Consider the following 20,233-nt stretch of genomic DNA (forward strand, 5'->3'; position numbering starts at 1 on the left):
AGGACTGGTGGTGTCCTTCAATAAGAGAAGGTGCACAATCTTCAAGAATAAGAAGCCATTTCTTTCTGCTAAAGAATAAATGGACTGTATTTGTTGCATTTTGATAGTACTGATTGTAAAACTAACGTGTCTTGTTTAACAGGTTCAGAAGGTGCCAAAAGCCAGAAAGGTCCAACAAAGGTACCAAAGTGTTTCAGCGAGTGTATGCTGATGTAATTGGTCCTCTACCGCTCTCTAGAGGCAATGCAAAGTACTATCTTGTAATGGTTGATTATTTTACTCTTTTTAAAAAAAATAAAATAAATTTTTATTAAACTTTTCCACCATAATAACACAAACCACAAAGCAAATTAATACACAAAAACAGAAAAGGAAAAGGAGAAGAAGAGAAAAAAAGAAAAAAAGGGAGGGGGGAAAAGGGGGGAACAATAAACAAATAGACAATAATAACAAACTTAATTCTTCACAAATCCAACTTTTTAAACATCTTGATTGACTTCCTCAAATCACTCCCTTCTGAGTTTCCTTGTAATTTAAAAGTAACAGCTTTCCAATATCATTATTAAACTAAAACAATTTCCAATTATAGTCATCTTATTCACTTTTCTTGACATTCTGAATCCCATTTATTTAATTATAACTTAATTTGTTCTTTCTGGTCACGGATTCTTCCAGTCAGGTCAGCTAGCTCCGAAAAGTCCATCATCTTCATCTGCCAATCTTCCACTGTTGGTAATTCTTGTGTTTTCCAATTTTTAGCAAGTAATATTCGAGCGGCCGTTGTGGCATACAAAAATAATTTAACATCTTTTTTGGGCAATTCTAAACCTGTTATTCCAAGGAGAAAGGCCTCTGGTTTCTTAATAAATGTATATTTCAACATTTTTTTCAGTTCATTATAAATCTTCTCCCAGAAGTCTTTCACCATGGGACAAGTCCACCACATATGGAAAAAAGTACCTTCTTTTTCTTTACATTTCCAACAAAGATTATCACTTTTGTGATAAATCTTTGCTAATTTTACAGGGGTCAAGTACCATCTATACATCATCTTCATAATGTTTTCCTTTAACATCGTACATGCAGTGAACTTAAGCCCTTTCCTCCATAGCCTCTCCCAGTCCTCCATCATTACATTATGTCCCACATCCCTTGCCCAATCAATCATGACCGATTTAACTTGTTCATCCTTTGTATGCCACTCCAACAACAAACTGTACATTTTAGACATATTCTTATCATTAGTATCTAACAACCTCGTTTCCAATTTGGTTCTTTCTGTTGCAAAACCATTTCTCTTATCCATCTTATATAATTCGTTAATTTGATAATATTGCAACCAATTCACTTTATCTTTAATTTGTTCAAATGGTTTTAATTTAAAACCTTCCTGATTCTCTAACAACAAATCTGAATACTTCAACCATTTCTTTTCCATATTTAACTTTCTTTGGGCCTGTGCTTCCATTGGTGAAATCCATTTTGGTGTTTTTCTTACTAAGAGATCTTTGTATCTAGTCCATACATTGTATAATGTCTTTCTAATTACATGATTCTTTAAACCCCTGTGGGCCTTTACCTTGTCATACCATAGATATGCATGCCATCCAAATCGATTATCCAGTCCCTCCAAGTCTAACACATCATCATTCTCTAATTGAATCCAATCCTTGATCTAACAGAATGCAGCAGCTTCAAAGTATATCTTCAAATCTGGCAGGGAAAAGCCCCCTCTTTCTTTTATATCTGTAAGTAATTTATATTTAATTCTAGGTTTCCCCCCCTGCCAGGTAAATTTAGACAATACCTTCTATTCATCACTGACCTGGCATTGCACGGAAACACTTTCAGGTCATGTTGGTTTCCCTTGCTGATTCCAGTATCCTTCCGGTCAGGACCAGACCTGGAGGCAGGGATAGTCCTCAAACAATGATGAAACCTGCCTCCTCGGTAATGACATGGTCTGGTCTTAGCGTAGCTCCTCCTCCTGCCTGTGATCATTGAGATCGGGTGTCCCAATACACACATCTGCCAACGGTTGAATTAGCCAATCTTTCAATATTTTATAATATTTTGCAGAAAGACCATCAGGTGCCGGGGCTTTGCCTAACTGCATCTTATTTATTGCCATCTCAACCTCCTGTCTTGTAATCATGCCATTTAGTAGGAACCTTTTATCCTCAGGAATTTTCTGCATTTCATTTGCCACAAGAAATTGCTCAATTTTATCCTTATCTTCTTTACCTTTTTTATACAGCTGTTTAAAGTATTTCTGAAAACATTTTCTTATATTTGCAGGGTTTTCCATAGATTTTCCATCAGATACAATGTTTGTAATAGTACTTTGCTTCTGTCTCTTTTTTAATTGCCAAGCCAACAATTTCCCACATTTATTTGCAGATTCAAAATTTCTCTGTTTCATCATTTTAATTTTCCATTCTATTTCCTGGTTAATAATTTGAAAAAATTGAATCTGCAATGCTTTAATTTCTTTTGGAATCTGTTGACTCTTTGGCATTAATCTTAAACTTTTCTCTTTGTCTTTTATTTGAGACAGAATTCTCTCTTTTTTCTCATTCTGTATCTTTTTCCTTATTGAGTTCTGTTGTATGAGGAAACCTCTCATTACTGCCTTACTTGCATCCCAAATGACTCTTGTTTCAACCTCTGTGTTCATATTTAGTTCAAAATAGTCTTTTAGAGTCTTTTGGGCCTTAATAATCATCTGTTCATTCCTCAACAACTCATCATTCATCCTCCATCTAAAGGAACCCTGCAGGTATAATTTCATCTCCAAAACCACTGCATTATGATCTGAGCAAGTCTTAGGGCAAATTTCTGTTTTAGTAACCTTAGGAACCAAATCTCTAGGTAAACACATGTAGTCGATTTCCGAGAAAGATTGATTTGAATTTGAGAAAAAAGTGAAATCTCTCTCCATTGGGTTTCATAGCCTCCATATGTATGATAAATCATATTTATTAGTCATATCAAAGAAAATATTTGGTAGTCTGCCGGAACTTGGATTTTTCTGTCTCTGTGTTTTATCCATTAATGTTGATGCTACTCCATTCAGGTCTCCCATTAAAATCAATTTGTAATCCATAAAATCCATGAGTTTTAAGTCCAAATTCTTAAAGAATTCCACTTTGCCATCATTTGGTGCATAAATTCCCAGCAAAAGAAATTTATTGTCTTGTGTCGTAATTTCAACTGCAATTCCTCATCTTTAAACTGCAATTTGGGGTTCCATTTTTCTTTAACATAAAAAACCACGCCTCTTTTTTTCACTTTGTTGGATGAAATAAATTCCTGCCCAAGTTTCTTATTTTGGAGAATTTTCCTATGAAGTCTTATAACATGTGTTTCTTGTAAACAAATTATATCCAAATTCTGTCTTGCCAATACGTGATAAACTTGGTTCCTCTTAAAACGTGAATTTAGACCATTCACATTCCAGGAGTAGATTTTCAATGACATCCTGATTTGTTAGGGGCCCACTGCCCCTGCCCCTGATGAAGGAGAACTTTCCGGTCCAAGCTCTTTTGCGTTTTTCTCCAAAAATCTTTCTTTCTCTCTGACAGTTGTTATTCTTTGTTTCCTTCCTTGAAATTTAAAAGATAGTCCTTCCGGGAACTCCCACCTGAAGAAAATGTTCTTTCTTCTTAGGTCACTGGCCAAATCTGTATAATTATTTCTCAGGGCCAAAAAGTATGTCGGAATATCTTTAAACAGAATTATTCCCTTCTCCTCTATCTTTAAACTTTTTTTATAATGGTGGCCTAAAATAATGTCTCTCTGCTCTTTAGTTTTAAAAATCACCATACAGTCATGTGTGATCTTAGCATCTTTTTTAGGTCCAAATCTGTAGGCCTTGTCTATCCAGGAATTTAATTCTTCTTTTGAGAGGCCCCAGTATGCTGCAAATTCTTCAATTAACCAATCCTTCAAATTATCCCGCATTTCTGAGGTACTCCCCTCAATCTCAGATTACATTCCTTCTGTTTTAGCTGCTGAGACACAATTGAAATTTGACATTGTCACTGATTTATCTCGAAGTCAGGAATTCTCACAGTTTCCAAAAGCGCCAGTCTTGACTCATGTGCTGATACATCTGAATGAACTTGCGTCAAATCTTGTCTTAATTGAGCAAAGTCACTTTTTAATTCCTGTATAGACTTTTGATTTCCTCTTACTTCTGTTTTAATTTCCTGAAGCAATTGCAACACAGAGTCCTCAAAAGATGGTGACTTAGAATCCCTCCTTGCTTTGGTTTTTGTTTTCTCTGTCCTCTCTCCTTTCTCTCCCCCATCCATAACTTGCAGTTCTTTTGTTCAAGGTCAGTCTCAAACACAAAGGGGAGATAAGGAGATGGACAGTTTCTCTTCTCAAGCCTCTCCACCAGTCTTAATATACCAGTCAACAGTCTCTGTAACTTGTAATCCTTTCTTAATTCCCCAGAAGTTAATAACACAGTCACAATTTACAATTTATATCTGGGGGTAGAGGTATTGTTTAAAAGAGAAAGGGAAAAGAAAAGCCTTTGAGTTCGGGCAGCTGCAGTTACTTTTTTCTCCCCAAGTAGGAAAACGAAAGTTGAAAGTGTCCTTTTCTTTATGGTGTCACAATGGAGTCTAGTCTTCCCGACTGAGTAGTCCGCTTCCACAAAGAAAATACCTCATAAATCCAAACTGTCTGCAAGGATTAAAACAATCTGAAAAGTATCTCCCCCCTACTAGAAGGAAGAATACAAAGGTTAACTTGAAAGTCTTTAGAAAGTCGTAAATTTTAGAACACGGCTTTGGCTAATGTAGCTGTTTTGTCTCTTAATCAGAGGAAGGGACTGACCGTTGTTTTTTTAAGCCCCTGTCTTTTCCAAATTAATGTCCAAATTTTTAATTTATTACTCACTCTTTTCCAATCATAGTTGCTTGGAGAAATTGGCCGCTCACGATCACCGGACTCGGAGCTTCATGCGATGAAGGAAGCGAGTCTATTCCCAAGTGCCTCCGTCTCCTACCCCATCCGCTCTTGGAGCCTTTATCAAGAGCTTACCGGGGGGCGAGGGAGTCGTTCCAGGCACCGCAGGAACACCAAGTCCTCGGAATGCTCAATCCGAGGTTTTTAAGGGGTACCGCATCACTCTAGCAGTTTCCCCAACCTTCAAAGCACCGATGCTCTTTCCAGGGAAAGAGCTCACCCTTCCAGCAGAATGGGCAGCCAACACGGAAGTCTGATTATTTTTCTCATTATGTTTGGATTTACGTATTGCAGAAACCACAGGGAAGCATGAAATCTGTGATAATATTCTGTCCATCAGCAATTCCCAGGCACCAAGTATTCAGAGGCAGACTTCCTTTGACGGTAGAGGTAGAACATAGCCTTTGTAGGCAACTTTGCCCTGCCTGAATTTCTCTAATTATCTTTTTAAGTCATCTAAGTTGGTAGCCATCACTGCCTCCTGTTAGGGTTGCCATATCTTGAAGAGCAAAAAAGAGCACAGCCAGGGTTCTTATCTTTTGAAAATCGAGTATTGGATTTCAAACGGTTATAAACACTGAGCTGGCTTCGATTCAAGACAATGTGGATCAGGGCAGTCATCATCAAACAGATCAGCTGAGTTAAAGTATCTCTCTCTATCCTAACAATCTGACACAACTGGAAGAAGGAGGGTTGAAGTTTTATAGAATGATTTAATTAGCTGTCAGTAATGATCTTGGAGTCATTGTATTCTATTCAGTGTCTACCAGTGTGTCCCTGGAACCTTTCAACAGTCTTGAGCTATGTCTAGCTCTACCACTGCAGCAGTCACCTGAGCAGTACCCTGAGGCTTTCATTGCACTTTGATTAGCAGCCTGGAAGATCAGAAAAAGTATATTGCGCTTTCCAATTCATTAAGACCCCACATCAAGTAAGAGCAAAGACAGAGAGACTAGTTCAGAATATACCTTTATCCATCAAGAAGCAAGCAACTTCCCATAGATCTTGGATGTGATAGTATTAGCAGTTTATGCACATGAGGGCTACGGCCACGCACTGAAGAATATGGTTGGCAGTCTCAGCCATTGTGGGAGGAAATTTAAAAACCTTATCACAAACCATTCAAGCACTCTGTTTGCAGTAGAATGACCAAAGCACTAAATTAGCTGTTCTGCTTTAATGATGGGCATTAAACCACTTGACTGGTTGAGAGAATGGCCATGGCAGTGATGAGATGGGTTTTTTACTCAACAAAATGCTTATCAAAAAAAGTTTGAAGAGGGTAAAAAGAAAGAAATATTGGAAGAATTGATTTAAAAACCTAGAAAAGATTCAGAGGTGTTAGTGAACGAAGAAACTGAATGAAAGATTAAAATGTGTAATGGTTCTAGGGATTGCTTGTGCGTAAATTGGTGCCAACACCTGGCTGGGTTGCCTGAGTGAACCTTTCCTGTCCGGACAGCCACTCACCTGTGGCTGTCTCAATTGCTGGCAGAATCCGTCAGTGGGCGTTTCTTGAACTTCTTCCAGCATAAAAGTTATTTGACGCCTAGTCGCCGCCTACTTTCCCTGCGTGGAAGCCTTCTGTACAGGGAGGGTGTGGGCACTGGGGGACCCATGCTCTCGCCGCTGGTTCCCGGTGAAGACTCTTGGAGCCACCTTGCCGATTTCCCCTTCTGCCCCCCTCCTCCACTGGTGCTATGCTGGTTTTCTTCCCCAGAAGATGTGCTGCTTCCCTCCCTCCTGGGACGCTCTCCGGAATCCCTCTGAAGCCCTCCCTCTCCTTCTGGCTCCAATGGCAGCTCCCTGACATCCACCTCCTCCCCAGGGCCCCCTCCACCCCCGGCAAGATTTTCCGATACAACCTTGTCTCCTTCCTCGGCCGACGATGCAGGGAATCCCCTGAAGGAGCTGTCACCATCCTCTGAGGATTCAAAACCAGTCCCCCACCCGCTCCGATCTCTCCCCGCAGGGTGGACCTCCCAGTCTGATTCTTCTCCCTCTGACACCTCTCCTCCCTCCTCTTTGGAGACCGGAAAACCCACAAAGTCCCCTTCGTCGTCTGTGGTTCCAAATATTTCCTCCCAGAATCTCGCTGGTGGTTTGGGTTATCCGGGAACAAACTGTGGAATTCTTCCACCAGATACCCGTCATTGATTGACTCAGCGGGGACCCACGTGTTTTCTGACCTGGGTTCTCCCTCCCAAGCTACCAAGTACTCCACCTGGCGACCTTGCCACCTTGAATCGAGGATTTCTGTGGCTTGGTTGTGGTTTTCCCTCTCCTCTACCTGCGGGTGGGTGGTGACTCCTCCCTCCCGCCCCGGAAATTCCCGACCCTCCCTGTACGGTGTAATTAGGGACCTATGGAACACCGGATGTATCTTCATGCTGTCCGGCAACGTGAGTTTGAACGCCACTGGGTTCACCTGCTGTGTTACCTCAAAAGGCCCCAGCCTCCTCGGCTGCAACTTCTTGCACCCTCCCCTTAGGGGTAACCCTTGGGTTGACAACCACACCCGGTCTCCTACCCGTATGGCCTCCCCCTCCCAACGGTGCTTGTCCGCCTGCCTCTTGTAAACTTCCTTGGCCCGCTCCAAGTTCATCTTGAGTTGTTGGTACAAGGCCTCCATTTCTTCTACAAACTGCTTGGCCACGGGTACACTCCATGCTTCCTCCCCCCTCCCCAGGAAGGCCCTGGGGTGACACCCATAATTGGCCATGAACGGGCTCATTCCCGTGGACACATGTTCAGCGTTATTGTATGCAAATTCAGCCAAAGCTAGTTTCTCTACCCAATCGTTCTGTCTCTCGCTGACGTAGCAGCGCAGGTATTGCTGGAGTATACTGTTTGCTCTCTCTGCTTGTCCGTTGGTTTCTGGGTGTCTCGCCGTCGAGAAGCTCACCTCGACCTGTAGCAAGCTCATGAGCTTCCTCCAGAACATGGAAGTAAATTGTTTCCTGCGATCCGAAACTACCCTCGAAGGAGCCCCATGCAGTCTGAGAATGTGATCCACAAACAACCGTGCTGTTTCCTCTGCCGTCACTGCATGTGAGCAAGCTATGAAATGGCACATTTTTGTCAGTAGATCGACTACTACCATGACTGCTGTCTTTCCCCTTGACTTGGGCAAATCTGTCATAAAATCAATGGACACCACCTCCCAGGGCTTCCCCGGTGTAGGTAAGGGTTCCAGTAACCCTGCGGTGGCAGCCCTCTCTCCCTTTGCCCTCTGGCATCGGTCGCACCCCCGTACATATTCCCGTACGTCTTCCCTCACCTTTGGCCACCAGAACTGCCTGGTGACGAGCAGCATGGTTTTGTGCTGCCCAAAGTGCCCCGCTGTTGGGTTGTCATGGAGCTGTTTAAATACCTTCCCCCTCAAGGTCTCCCCCGGTACATACAGTGCCCCCTTATAGTACAGTAGCCCTTCCTTTTCCTCAAACCCTCCATGGTCTTCCCTTCCGTCCCAGAGTTCCCTGATTTTTTCTTGAGTGAACGCGTCGTCACTAGTAAGCCCTGCCAGTTCTCGTTTCCCAACCAACGTTCCCCCCCACACACCCACCGGTCTTCGGGAAACACGTGTTGGACCTCTGGTGGTCCCTTTCCCTCCAGGTATTCTGGTTTCCGGGAGAGAGCATCTGCTCTTACGTTTTCCTTACCCGGCACGTATCTGATCTCGAAGGAAAACTTGGCGAACTCCTGGGCCCATCGAATCTGCCTCTGGTTGAGCACCCGCACAGTCCGCCAGTATTCCAAGTTCTTGTGATCAGTACAAACCTGGATCTTGTGCCATGCCCCTATCAACAGATGTCTCCATTGCTGAAAAGCCGCGTAGATCGCAAGCAGTTCGCAGTCATACACGGTGTAGTTTTGCTCTGACTCGCTCAGCTTCCTTGAGAAGAAGGCGCACGGCATCCAGTCCTGCTTGACCCCAGGCTGCAAAAGGACCGCTCCAACCGCTCGGTCGGACGCGTCTGTTTCCAGTCTCATGGGCTTTTCCAGATCAACGTGTAGGAGTTGCTCTTCCGAAGCGAACACTTTCTTCAGCCTTTCAAAGGATTGCTGGGCACTTTCTGTCCACGTGAACTTCTTCTTGCTACTGAGACAATCTGTTATGGGCGCTGTCAAGTGAGCGAAGTTCTTTATGAACTTCCTGTAGAAGTTGCTGAAGCCTAGGAACCTCTGCACATCCTTTCTGTTTTGGGGGGGCTTTCCATTCCAGCACTGCCTTCACCTTGTCCGGGTCCATAGCTGTACCTGTACCCCAGAAACTCGACCTCCTGGGTGTGAAATTGGCATTTTTCCAGCTTGACCCACAACTGATGCTTCTGCAGTCTCTGTAGCACTTCCCTGATGTCTCTGACGTGTTGCTTCTCATTGTCCAAATAGATTAAGACGTCATCCAAAAAGGCTATGCAGTTCTTGTACAGCAGGGGCCCCAACACGTGGTGCATGAACGATTGAAAGCAGGCGGAGCCCGATTGTAATCCAAATGGCATGACTAAGTACTCGAAGGCCCCCAGGGGGGTGAACATGGTAATTTTCCATTCGCCCCCCTCCCTTATCCTAATTAAATTGTACACTCCCCTGAGGTCTAGCTTGGTAAAAATCTTCCCCTGCCTCACACGTGTCAAAATATCGTCAATCCTGGGCATTGGGAATGTCACGGGTTCTGATACCAGGTTCAGTGCCCTGTAATCCACGACCAGTCTGGGCTGGTTAGTCTCTTTTTTGTCCACAAAGAACACTGGACTGCCCCCCACCACCTTCGATTCCCTTATGAAACCTCTCTTCAGATTCTTGTCAATGAACTGCCTCAGCTCCTGCATTTCCCGATCTGAAATGGCACACAGCTTACCCACTGGTAACTGAGCCCCTGGAAGCAGGTTGATCTGGCAGTCAAAGGGCCTGTGGGGGGGGGTAGTTTGCCTCCCTTTCACTGAAGACCTCCTTCAAATCAGCATATTGTGGTGGCACCTGCCCTTTCAGCTCCAGGGCCAACCCCGCCACTCTGGCTACAGTCAATCTTGGCTCCTCCCCCCCCCAGACAGTGTTCTGAGCAGTAAGTTGACCCAAAGGTGACCGACCGCTGATGCCATGACACCACCGGGTCATGCATTGCCAGCCAGCTCATTCCTAGTATTATGGGGGGGGTCCTGCCAGCATGGCCACGTGAAAGGCAATGGTTGCCGTGTGCCTGCCGACCCTCATTCGCATTGGCGGTGTCTGGTGTGTCACTTCTCCTCCCAGGAGTTCCCTGCCATCTATGGTGTTCACCTGCAAGGGAAAATCTAGTGGCAACAGGTGGAGTTGGTGTTCCAGGGCGAAGTCTCTGCTGAAGAAATTGCACGAGCTGCCAGAATCTAGCAGTCCCTCCACCTTGACCGGGTGCCCGTTTGGGAGTTCTAACACCACCTCTATGGCTATTGCTGCCTTGGAAGGGTCAGGCTGGGGCACTTCTATTGGTTGCTGGCCTGGCTGCTGGCCCCACTGGTTGGCAGCCAGACGTTGGCTTTTCCCTGTGCCTGCCCCTCCTCCCCCTCCTCGTCGTGGCCTGCAGCCCCCATCATGCCTTGCCAGACCTTCCGTTGAGGGCAGACCTTTGCAAAATGTCCCGGTCGCTGACAGAGGAAGCACTTCTTGGTAGTTTTCCAGTCCTTTCCCTCCTTCTTCGACCTTCGCCAGTGTTTGAAACTTCGTGCGCACGCGCTGCATCAATTTCCATTGGGTCCGCCGCCTGGGAAGGCTCCCTCGGCATTTCAAGAATGCAGTTGTCATGGAAACATCCCTCTCTTATCTCCCGCTTCTCCTGAGCCCGCGCTTCCTGGTGTACACCAATCGTAAGCACAGCCTTTGTGAGTTCATCCATCGACCGCGGGCGGGGCGCTCGGGACAATTCGTCTTTCACTGCCCCCCTCACACAACATCTGCATTGGTTCAGATCCCAGATCCCACCCAAGCTTGTGAACTAACATCGCAAAACGTGACCAGTAGTTTCTGACGGATTGGCTCCCTTGCTTGCACCCCATCAGCTCCCTGCGTGTCACGCTTTGCTCAACCTCGCTGGAGTACATCGCGTCCATCGCATGGTAGAACTTCTTGAGATCTTTCAATGCGTCATTCCGCGTCGCCATTAAGGGCCTGATCCACTCACGTGCCCCATCCTGCAGATGTCCCACAATGTAAGCTACTCTCTCCCCGTCATCAGCAAAGTCATCTTTCTGCAGTTCTAAAGCGTACTGGATTTCCGTTCGGAATGCATTGTAATCCTGGGGCTTTCCACCAAATTTGTGTACCAGCCTCTGAACCTTCCTCCCTATTGGGGTGGCTCTGACCTGTGTATCCTGAACCCGTCTCTCCTCCAGCCGCGCCGTCAGGGTAGCTACATGCGCCTCCAGGTCTCGGTTTCTCTCAACCAGACCTCGCACCAAGGCTTCTTGCTCCGTCCCTCCGGCCGGCTCTGTTTGGCTCATCGTGCTGCCTCTCGGGAGCTGCGCACAAGCAACGTCAGGGACTGAGGGATTACTGTAAAGGTTCTAGGGGTTGCTCGTGCGTAAATCGGTGCCAACACCTGGCTGGTTGCCTGAGTGAACCTTTCCTGTCCGGACAGCCACTCAATCGCTGGCAGAATCCGTCAGTGGGCGTTTCTTGAACTTCTTCCAGCATAAAAGTTCTTTGACGCCTAGTCGCCGCCTACTTTCCCTGCGCGGAAGCCTTCTGCGCAGGGAGGGTGTGGGCACCGGGGGACCCGTGCTCTCCCCGCAGGTTCCCAGCGAAGAGTCTTGGAGCCATCTCGCCGATTCCCCCTTCTGCCCCCGTCCTCCACTGGTGCGATGCTGATTTCCTTCCCCGAAAGATGTGCTGCTTCCCTCCCTCCCGGGACGCTCTTGGGAATCCCCCTGAAGCCCTCCCTCCCCTTCTGGCTCCGATGGCAGTTCCCTGAAGAAAGTAGAAGAAAAAATAATAGATAACCTGAATAGCATTAGACAACAATTTGTAAAATATTATACAGAGCTATATTGAGCCGGTAAAGAAAATAAAGATAGAACTGGAGAATATTTAAAGCACAGTAATTTACCAATGATTCCAAAACAGAAAATCAATTATTTAAATGCACCAATAATATTACACGAAGGGCAACAAGAAATTAACCAATCAAAATTAGGTAAATTGCCAGGGCCAGATTTATTAGCAAAATATTATTTAAAAACTACAAGATTTTCTGGGACAACCGTTGAAGGATGAAGGATGTAAAAGGACGTAAAAGAGCTAATTCATTAAGATCACGCTAGCTTTCTTCCTGGCTGACAGATGAAGGATAATATAAGGAAAATTAATTGATACAATAGAGTATCAGTATCTGGAATTCAGGAATGAAAAGCAAGCAGCTTTGATGTTTGTGGATGCAGAGAAGGACTTTGATAACGTGTCATGGACCTTTATGGGGGGGGGGGGGGATATGGAGATGATGAATTTTGGAAAATCATTCCTAAGGGGAATTGACGCAAGTTATGCAGACCAGCAGGCAATGTTGATAGTCAATAATGCAGTATCAGAAAATGTAAAATTACAAAAGGGACAAAACAGAGTTTGGCCCCTGTCGCCATTACTGTTCATTTTAGTATTAGAGACCCTGGTGAGGAATATAAGATCTGAAGAAGAAGAAAAAAAGAAGTTGAACTGTTTGGGGGTTTGGTTGACAGCTAAGAATATAAATTTCTTTAAGGATAACTATGTATGGAACTATGGAAAGAAATAAAGGGAAATATGGATGTCTGGGGAAGGATGAATTTATCACAATGGGGAAGAATTTCAGCAATGAAATTGAATGTATTGCCAAGATGTTATTTTTATTTCAAAGCATACCCTTAGTCAATGGAGCAGAACACTTCATAATATATTATGAAGTGTTCTGTCTCTGCTGGCTGTGGGAGTGGATAATATTTTTAATACATATATTTTAGACCTTGAGGGTCATGATAATAGATTTAGATGGCATGCATTTATTTGGTATGAGAAGACTAAAGTGCACAAAGGGTTTTAAAATCATTTGGTAAGGAAATCCATTTTCACAGTATGGGAGAAATATAAAAACCTGTTAGAGCAGAAGACACCGTGGTGGCTTTCCTCACTGGAATCAATATCCTTGAAAAAAACGAATGCAAAAAGTGAATGGGCAACCTATAAAGAGTTGCTAATGGAAATAGAACAACAATTAAAGTTGAAAAGATTTGAGGATACAAGACATTTAGTAACAGATTGGTTGCAATACCATCGATTAAATGATGTGTTTAACATTGATAGGAAAAATGGGTTTAGTAAGGAAATTCCAAGGTTTGAAAAATATTTACTGGAATACAATGTGAAGTTACTTTCCAAAATATACATTTTGTTGCTAGAATGGCATACTATAGATGAGGAAGTTAAATCGGTAATGATACATTGGGGAAAAGATATTGGGCATAATATTCAATTTTCATCTTGGGAAAAGTTATGGAGGGAGGACTTAAAATTTACAGCATGCTGTGCATTGAAGGAGAACTATATGAAAATGATGTAACACCTACAAAATTAGCAAAGATGTATAGAACTACTTCAAATCTATATTGGAAGGGTACAGAGAGGGAAGGCACGTTCTACCACATGTGGTGGATGTGCAAGATAACAAAAACATTCTGGGAACTGATATATAATGATATATAATGATCAGAAGAAATGTTTAAAATAACGTTTGGGGGGGACAGAAGCTTTTTTACTAGGAATTTCAGATGTAGAGATACGAAAGGAACAGAAACGATTATTTATGTATGCGAGGACAACAGCGTGGATACTACTGGCACAAAGATTGAAAAAAGACAAAGTCCTGACCAGACATGAATGGTTGATGTAGATGATGGACAATGGCAAAATGGCAAAAATGACTAGGGAAATCAGAAATCAGGACATAGTAACTTTAATAAGGAATGGGAAAAAATATACAATTTACTTAAGAGAACACTATAAAGAACTAAAATCCTAAATGTTGATGATTTAGGGAATCCTAAATGTTGATGATTGTGACTAATGTTTGCATTCAAATGAATCGTGTAAAATTGAATAAAAAAGATTTTCTTTTCTTTTTTTAAAAAAAGAGAGAATAGCCAGGTTTGTGTAGCTCCCTAATAGAGAAAGCTCCATGGCCATTGCTGGCTCCAATTGAGACCTTCCTCGAAGTTGTGTAAGTGGCTGATTCATACCTGGCACACTCAGCCATTGGCACATTCAACTACTGACGTCTCATTTCATTCTTTTCACTCTCTGGAAACCACGTCGAAGACAGCAGGATCAGTTTTACTGCTTAAAGTCTCCATTGCACCCACAGCCCATTCTACATTTTCCAGCCTTCCTGGAATGGATCTAGTATCCAGGCTTTTCCTGAAAGAGCATCTCCACCCCACCCTAAATTCAGCCCAAACACTGAGGTCTAGCTCTGAGGGCCTTATGGATGTTTTCTCATTGTGAGAAGTGAGGTTAGTGGGAACCAGGCAGAAGGCCTTCTTGAGAGTGGCATCCACACTGTGGAATGGCCTCCTATTAGATGTCAAGGAGATAAGTAAGTATAAAACTTTTGGAAGACATCTGAAGGCAGTCCTGTATAGGGCGATTTTAAATGTTTGATGTTTTATTATGTTTCTGTATATGCTTGAAGGCACCCAGAGTGGCTGAGGTAACCCAATCAGATGGGGTGGGGAGTAGAAATAATAAAATTATTATTATTACTATTAAGAGGAATCCTTAGATGGAGGCCATTTTGAGGGGCTATTTTGTAGGTGGCTTCAGGGCTTTTGCCCTTGCCTATTTGGCTCTAAATTGCTTTCTTGAGTGCCTTCATCCTTTACATTGTAAATTGTAAATTATCTAATCGAAAAAGAAATCTGAGAAGTGTCTATCAACAACTAATGAGGTCATAGACAATTCCTTCACTGAACTTTGAATTTCAGTATGTTCCTGGGGAAAAAAACACCCATTCCCGGACCTCACTGAACCATTTGTTCCCAAGTGTTGCCTGAGACATGTCCTATAAATAACTCCACGTAAGCCTCTACCTGCACCAATTCCCTTGTTGATCTCTTCTCTGAGTCTCCTAATCTTTCCAGAATGATGAAGGCACTCCTCTTTGTCCTGCTTTCTCCAGGTAAGATGGGGGACATTTAATTACCTTTAGTGGACACTGAAAAGAAATTGCAGCTAGGGAGAGAAGGGGAGTTAGAAGTGCAGATCAACACCACAGAGAGCAAGGAGTGCAAGAGAAAATAGCAGAGAGTTAAGTCATGAATATTTCTTGTGATGTCATTATGATGGGCCCGATGACCCTTTTCCCCTGGCACCGTTGGGCCCGTCCTCTCACTTAAGTATAGTGCACCCAAACTCACAGAACACCAATCCCACGGATTTCCACAGTCTACCTCAGATTATCTTGTAGGGGATTTGTGTGAAGTAAAACTTAGTAATTAGGTGTCTCGGGCAGGATTTGCTCAAATAAACAATAACAAAACTTAGGATTCTTCAGTTTACAATGTTATTTCACTTCAAGGTTTTCTCAGTTGTTTCACACTTAATACTTTGGTTCTTAACAAGGTGGTACTTTCTGTCAGTTACACACCCCTAGACAACCCTGCTCCTGAGGCACTCCAAGGTTTCACTGGTTTGGGAGTCTTCTCTTACTAGAAGAATCTCTCCCTTCCTGACTGGAATGAGACCTAAGTAGACTGTCTCTTTACAGCTTCTACTTCTCCTGTCTCAACCTCAGCCCCCCAGATTAATTCCTGGCCTAAATACTCTTACAGGACACCACACACTGTCCTTCACTCTAAGCTCAGAGACTCCTTTCTCTAGCATGTGATATTTTCCTCAGAGTGGATGCTTCTGCCCAGAACCAACTCTCACTCCCTATCTTCCTACCTATCCTCCCAACCTCTCAATCCCAACCTACTCCAAAACCTCCTCCCAACACTCCCTCCAAAACTCACTTCTCCTTTCTCTCCAAATCCTCTCCTTTTCAATTCCCCCTCCTGGAACCTTGGCCAATCAGAGGGTTCCATACATTAACCCCTTTCTGGCATGGGGAAAAGAAAAAGGAAATACTTGGGGACCCAACCTGCCCCAGCAAAAACAAACTTTTCCTTCACAGTCATCCGGATAAATGATGTCACAAAAGGTAAAGGTACCCCTGCCCATACGGGCCAGTCTTGACTCTAGGGTTGTGCGCCATCTCACTCAAAGAGGCCGGGGGCCAGCGCTGTCCGCAGACACTTCCAGGTCACGTGGCCAGCGTGACATTGCTGCTCTGGCGAGCCAGAGCCGCACACGGAAACGCCGTTTACCTTCCCGCTAGTAAGCGGTCCCATTTTATCTACTTGCACCCGGGGGTGCCTTCGAACTGCTAGGTTGGCAGGCGCTGGGACCGAAAGACGGGAGCGCACCCCGCCCCGGGGATTCAAACCGCCGACCTTTCGATCGGCAAGCCCTAGGCGCTGAGGCTTTTACCCACAGCGCCACCCGCGTCCCTAAAATGATGTCATAGAGATAAATAATGAATACCTCACAGGAATCTTCTGAGGATAAAATGGGGGGGGGGGGGGAGAACCATGTACACAGCCTTGGATGCAGAAAATTAAATAAATTGGAAAAATAGAAACCAAAAGTAAGTTAAATTGATAGATTGGTTCACCCCTACTCCAGTATCCTGTCCTCACACTGGCCAACCCAATGATTATGGGAAGCTCACAGGACCTCAGCGCAACAACACTCTGGCTTACTGTGAGTTCCAGCAACTGATATCTGAAATATACAACTTTTTATACTGGAGGTAGTACATAGGCTTCATGTTTAGTAGCCACTGAGAGTCTTATTTTCCATCAATTTGTCTAATTCTCTTCTAAAGCCATTCAAATTGGTGGCATTGACTACATCTTGTAGAAAATTCATTTCCCCCCCCAAAAAATTATTGGTTTTCCAAATTTATAACAAACAAATAAAAAACACACCAAAAACAAACAAACAAACAAACATTTGTCCTAATTGTAATAGTTTCACTTTGGTTAACATTGTTGGGTTACTTCCTTGAGTCCCCCTGGCTAAGTTTCCATATAAGTCATTGTAGCAGTTTTACAAAACTATTTTCACACAAAAATTACTTAGTCAATTAACATCTTTCTTTCTTTTCATTTTAACTTAACATAGTATTCTACAACATCACATATGTAAATCCTAGGCCTATCTGATGTTGTTTAGTTGTTTAGTTGTGTCTGACTCTTCGTGATCCCATGGACCAGAGCACGCCAGGCACTTCTGTCTTCCACCGCCTCCAGCAGTTTGGTCAAACTCATTCTGGTAGCTTCGAGAACAATATCCAACCATCTTGTCCTCTGTCATCCCTTCTCCTTGTGCCCTCCATCTTTCCCAACATCAGGGTCTTTTACAGGGAGTCTTCTCTTCTCATGAGGTGGCCAAAATATTGGAGCCTCAGCTTCAGGATCTGTCCTTCCAGTGAGCACTCAGGGCTGATTTCCTTATCTGATACTCGCAAGTAATTCTATTTAAGTTATCTTAACATATTTAGCTAAGTAGTCTTTGAATTTCTTCCATTAGTCTTGGTACGCCTCCTCCTTCTGGTCGCGAACTCTTCTGGTCAGGTCGGCTAGCTCCCAAAAGTCCATCACCTTCATCTGCCATTCCTCCACTGTTGGTACTTCTTGTGATTTCCAATTTTTGGCCAACAAAATTCTAGCTGCAGTTGTGGAATACAAAAACAATCTGACATCTTTCTTGGGAAATTCCAAACCTGTTATTCTAAGTAGAAAGGCTTCTGGTTTCTTAATAAATGTATATTTCAACATTTTTTTCAATTCTTTATAAATCTTTTCCCAGAAGTCTTTCAGCTTGGGATCTTGTAGAAAATTCCATAGTTTAATTGTGCTAAGATGTAAGTTTGTAAGCAAACAGTGGAAAGAAAATGTATCGTATTTAAGTGAGAGTCTGGATGGGAGAAAAAGTGGGTCGTGGGAAAGGGAGAGTTCACCCTCCACTTCTTAGAAACAATTAAACCAGTGTTGTGGGCAATAGCTTTGAGAGTTTTAATTAATGAGTGTTTTACTCATTTCCTTTTATTTTACTCTATTCTGTTAAAATGCTTTTAAAATTGAACCCCTTTTAATTTAGAAGTTTTAATTTACTATCACCTCCTCCTCTTAGTCTCATTAGGCAAACTGCAAAATCAAACTAATAATAATGTTAATGATCATAATAATCCATGAAGTAAACTTTTGCTTCTGTATTCAGCATTACCTCTGAAATGCAGATATGCTTATAACAAGACTGGACTGACATATAATCGCTATGCTGAAACAACTTGTGACTCCAAGAAAGATTCCTGTGTTGCCAGTGTTCTGCGTACAAATATAAGTAAGATTTTCCTGCCTTTTTCTCTTTTGCTGTTGGATTAGATCCAGGTTAAGATTGTTGAACTTTAAGGGTTCTACTAGCATATAGAAGTCTATGCTAGGGCAACTCAGCCATGAAAAAAGTGAGTTGAGGAAGCTGTAGCACTTCAGCTATAGATGAATTAGAACTCCCATCAGCCTCAGTTAGCCTGGCCACCAGTCAGGGATGATGGGAGATGTAGTCCAACAACATCTGGGGAATCATAGCTTTCCAATCCTGAAGTAAGCAATGGCTTGTATATGAAAATGGGGAATCTAACATCACCTGATCACAACCAGTGGCTGAATCTGCGTGCTTATCTCCAAGCTTGGAGAACTTGATTTGTATCAACCAGAAATCCCTATTGACCCAAAACAATGAACTCCAATTTAGTTTTGGTTATCAAACTAGACAATAAAACTAGAATATAAACTGAATATTCCCTTTGCCATAAATGACATTGAAATTGAGAGTCCTTTCACAGATCTATAAAAAAACTAATCAAAAGCTGAGCAAATGGGATGGGAAATGGAGGGGCTTCGCACTTTCATGGCTCCCCTCCCCCTCAAGTAATTTTGAAATAACTTTCAGTGATGAAATGATTAGGAAGGAACCAACATTAAGTATTCTTGCAGTTTGCCTATTAAAAAGGGTTTCTGTTATCCAGCTTGATTCAGTATGGGCCCCTCCATCTGAAGAACCTCTTTCATACTTCAGGAATTGGTTAAGGTTGATTTGATCCCCTTGCCAGTGTGGTGTAGTGGTTAAGAGCGGTAGACTCGTGATCTGGTGAACCAGGTTCGCGTCTCCGCTCCTCCACATGCAGTTGCTGGGTGACCTTGGACCAGTCACACTTCTCAGCCCCACTCACCTCACAGAGTGTTTGTTGTGGGGGAGGAAGGGAAAGGAGAATGTTAACCGCTTTGAGACTCCTTCGGGTAGTGATAAAGCGGGATATCAAATCCAAACTCCTCCTCCTCCTCTTCTTCTTCTTGCTTGTTCCTGATTAACCCACCCCTTCTACCCTGGAGTACATGGGTGCCATTTCTGGTTTGTATGAGGTGCCAAAATGCCTTGGGGCAATCCTGGGTGGGATGGTGGTGCTCACTTGACCATCTGTTCCAACATCACTGCTACATTTTTGGAGGGAGAGGGGCAAGTAGGCAGTAAGGTTGGTGCAATGCAAGTGTCTTGCCAAGTGTCTTTTGTTCAACAACAGGAGTTCAGTAAAGAATGTGCCGAACCTGCAAACTGTTATGACCGACTAGCAGCTAGAGTGCAGTGTATGTCAGATGTATTCTCGGATGTATAGGAGAAGGCATGAGTCCTCGTGCTAGAAATTTGATGTGAAATGAAGTTCTACATACATTCCAAATTTAAAGCATTATACAAATTAATTGCAAACATAAAAACAAAGGTTGGTCCTATGGATTAAGGAGGCAAGAGACTACTGCTTGTGGCAGAGAGCTGAACTCATAAATGCCTGCAGAAAACTATTCTGCTCCACCAGGGCAATGCAGATCATTAAGAATAGATCTTTCCACATGTTGGCTATTTGCAGATTAGTTGTGCTGCAGAAAGCATGCTGGGGAGACCACACATTACACACATTACAAGGAACACAAATATAACTTTTGCTAGGTTTTAATAACAAAAACTCTTTTTACATTAATTATAATATATCAATAAGCATGACCCATCCACCAAGGTAGTGAGAGAGCTAGGTGCTACTTAACAGCACCTGCTATACTGCTTCACAGCTGTAAAACTAGGTCACGTTATTTGCTCT

The 20,233-nt window shown here is 43.3% G+C and overlaps 1 protein-coding gene across 2 annotated transcripts in view; it reads left to right on the forward strand.

The window, feature by feature from the left end:
* The window catches only part of LOC310684624 (uncharacterized protein), a 211,110-nt gene that overhangs the window by 15,836 nt on the left and 175,041 nt on the right, over positions 1 to 20,233 (forward strand). Inside the window, exon 2 of one of the 2 annotated variants that reach the window (XM_083456033.1) lies at positions 18,304 to 18,426. In XM_083456033.1, coding sequence (XP_083312159.1) covers positions 18,304 to 18,426 — 123 coding nt within the window. Of the gene's footprint in view, positions 1 to 18,303; positions 18,427 to 20,233 lie in introns of those variants that run through there. The other variant, XR_014514765.1, reaches the window with a different exon arrangement.

This window comes from Podarcis tiliguerta (assembly GCF_965153285.1).
Source record: "Podarcis tiliguerta genome assembly, chromosome: 8".
NCBI lineage: Eukaryota > Metazoa > Chordata > Lepidosauria > Squamata > Lacertidae > Podarcis > Podarcis tiliguerta.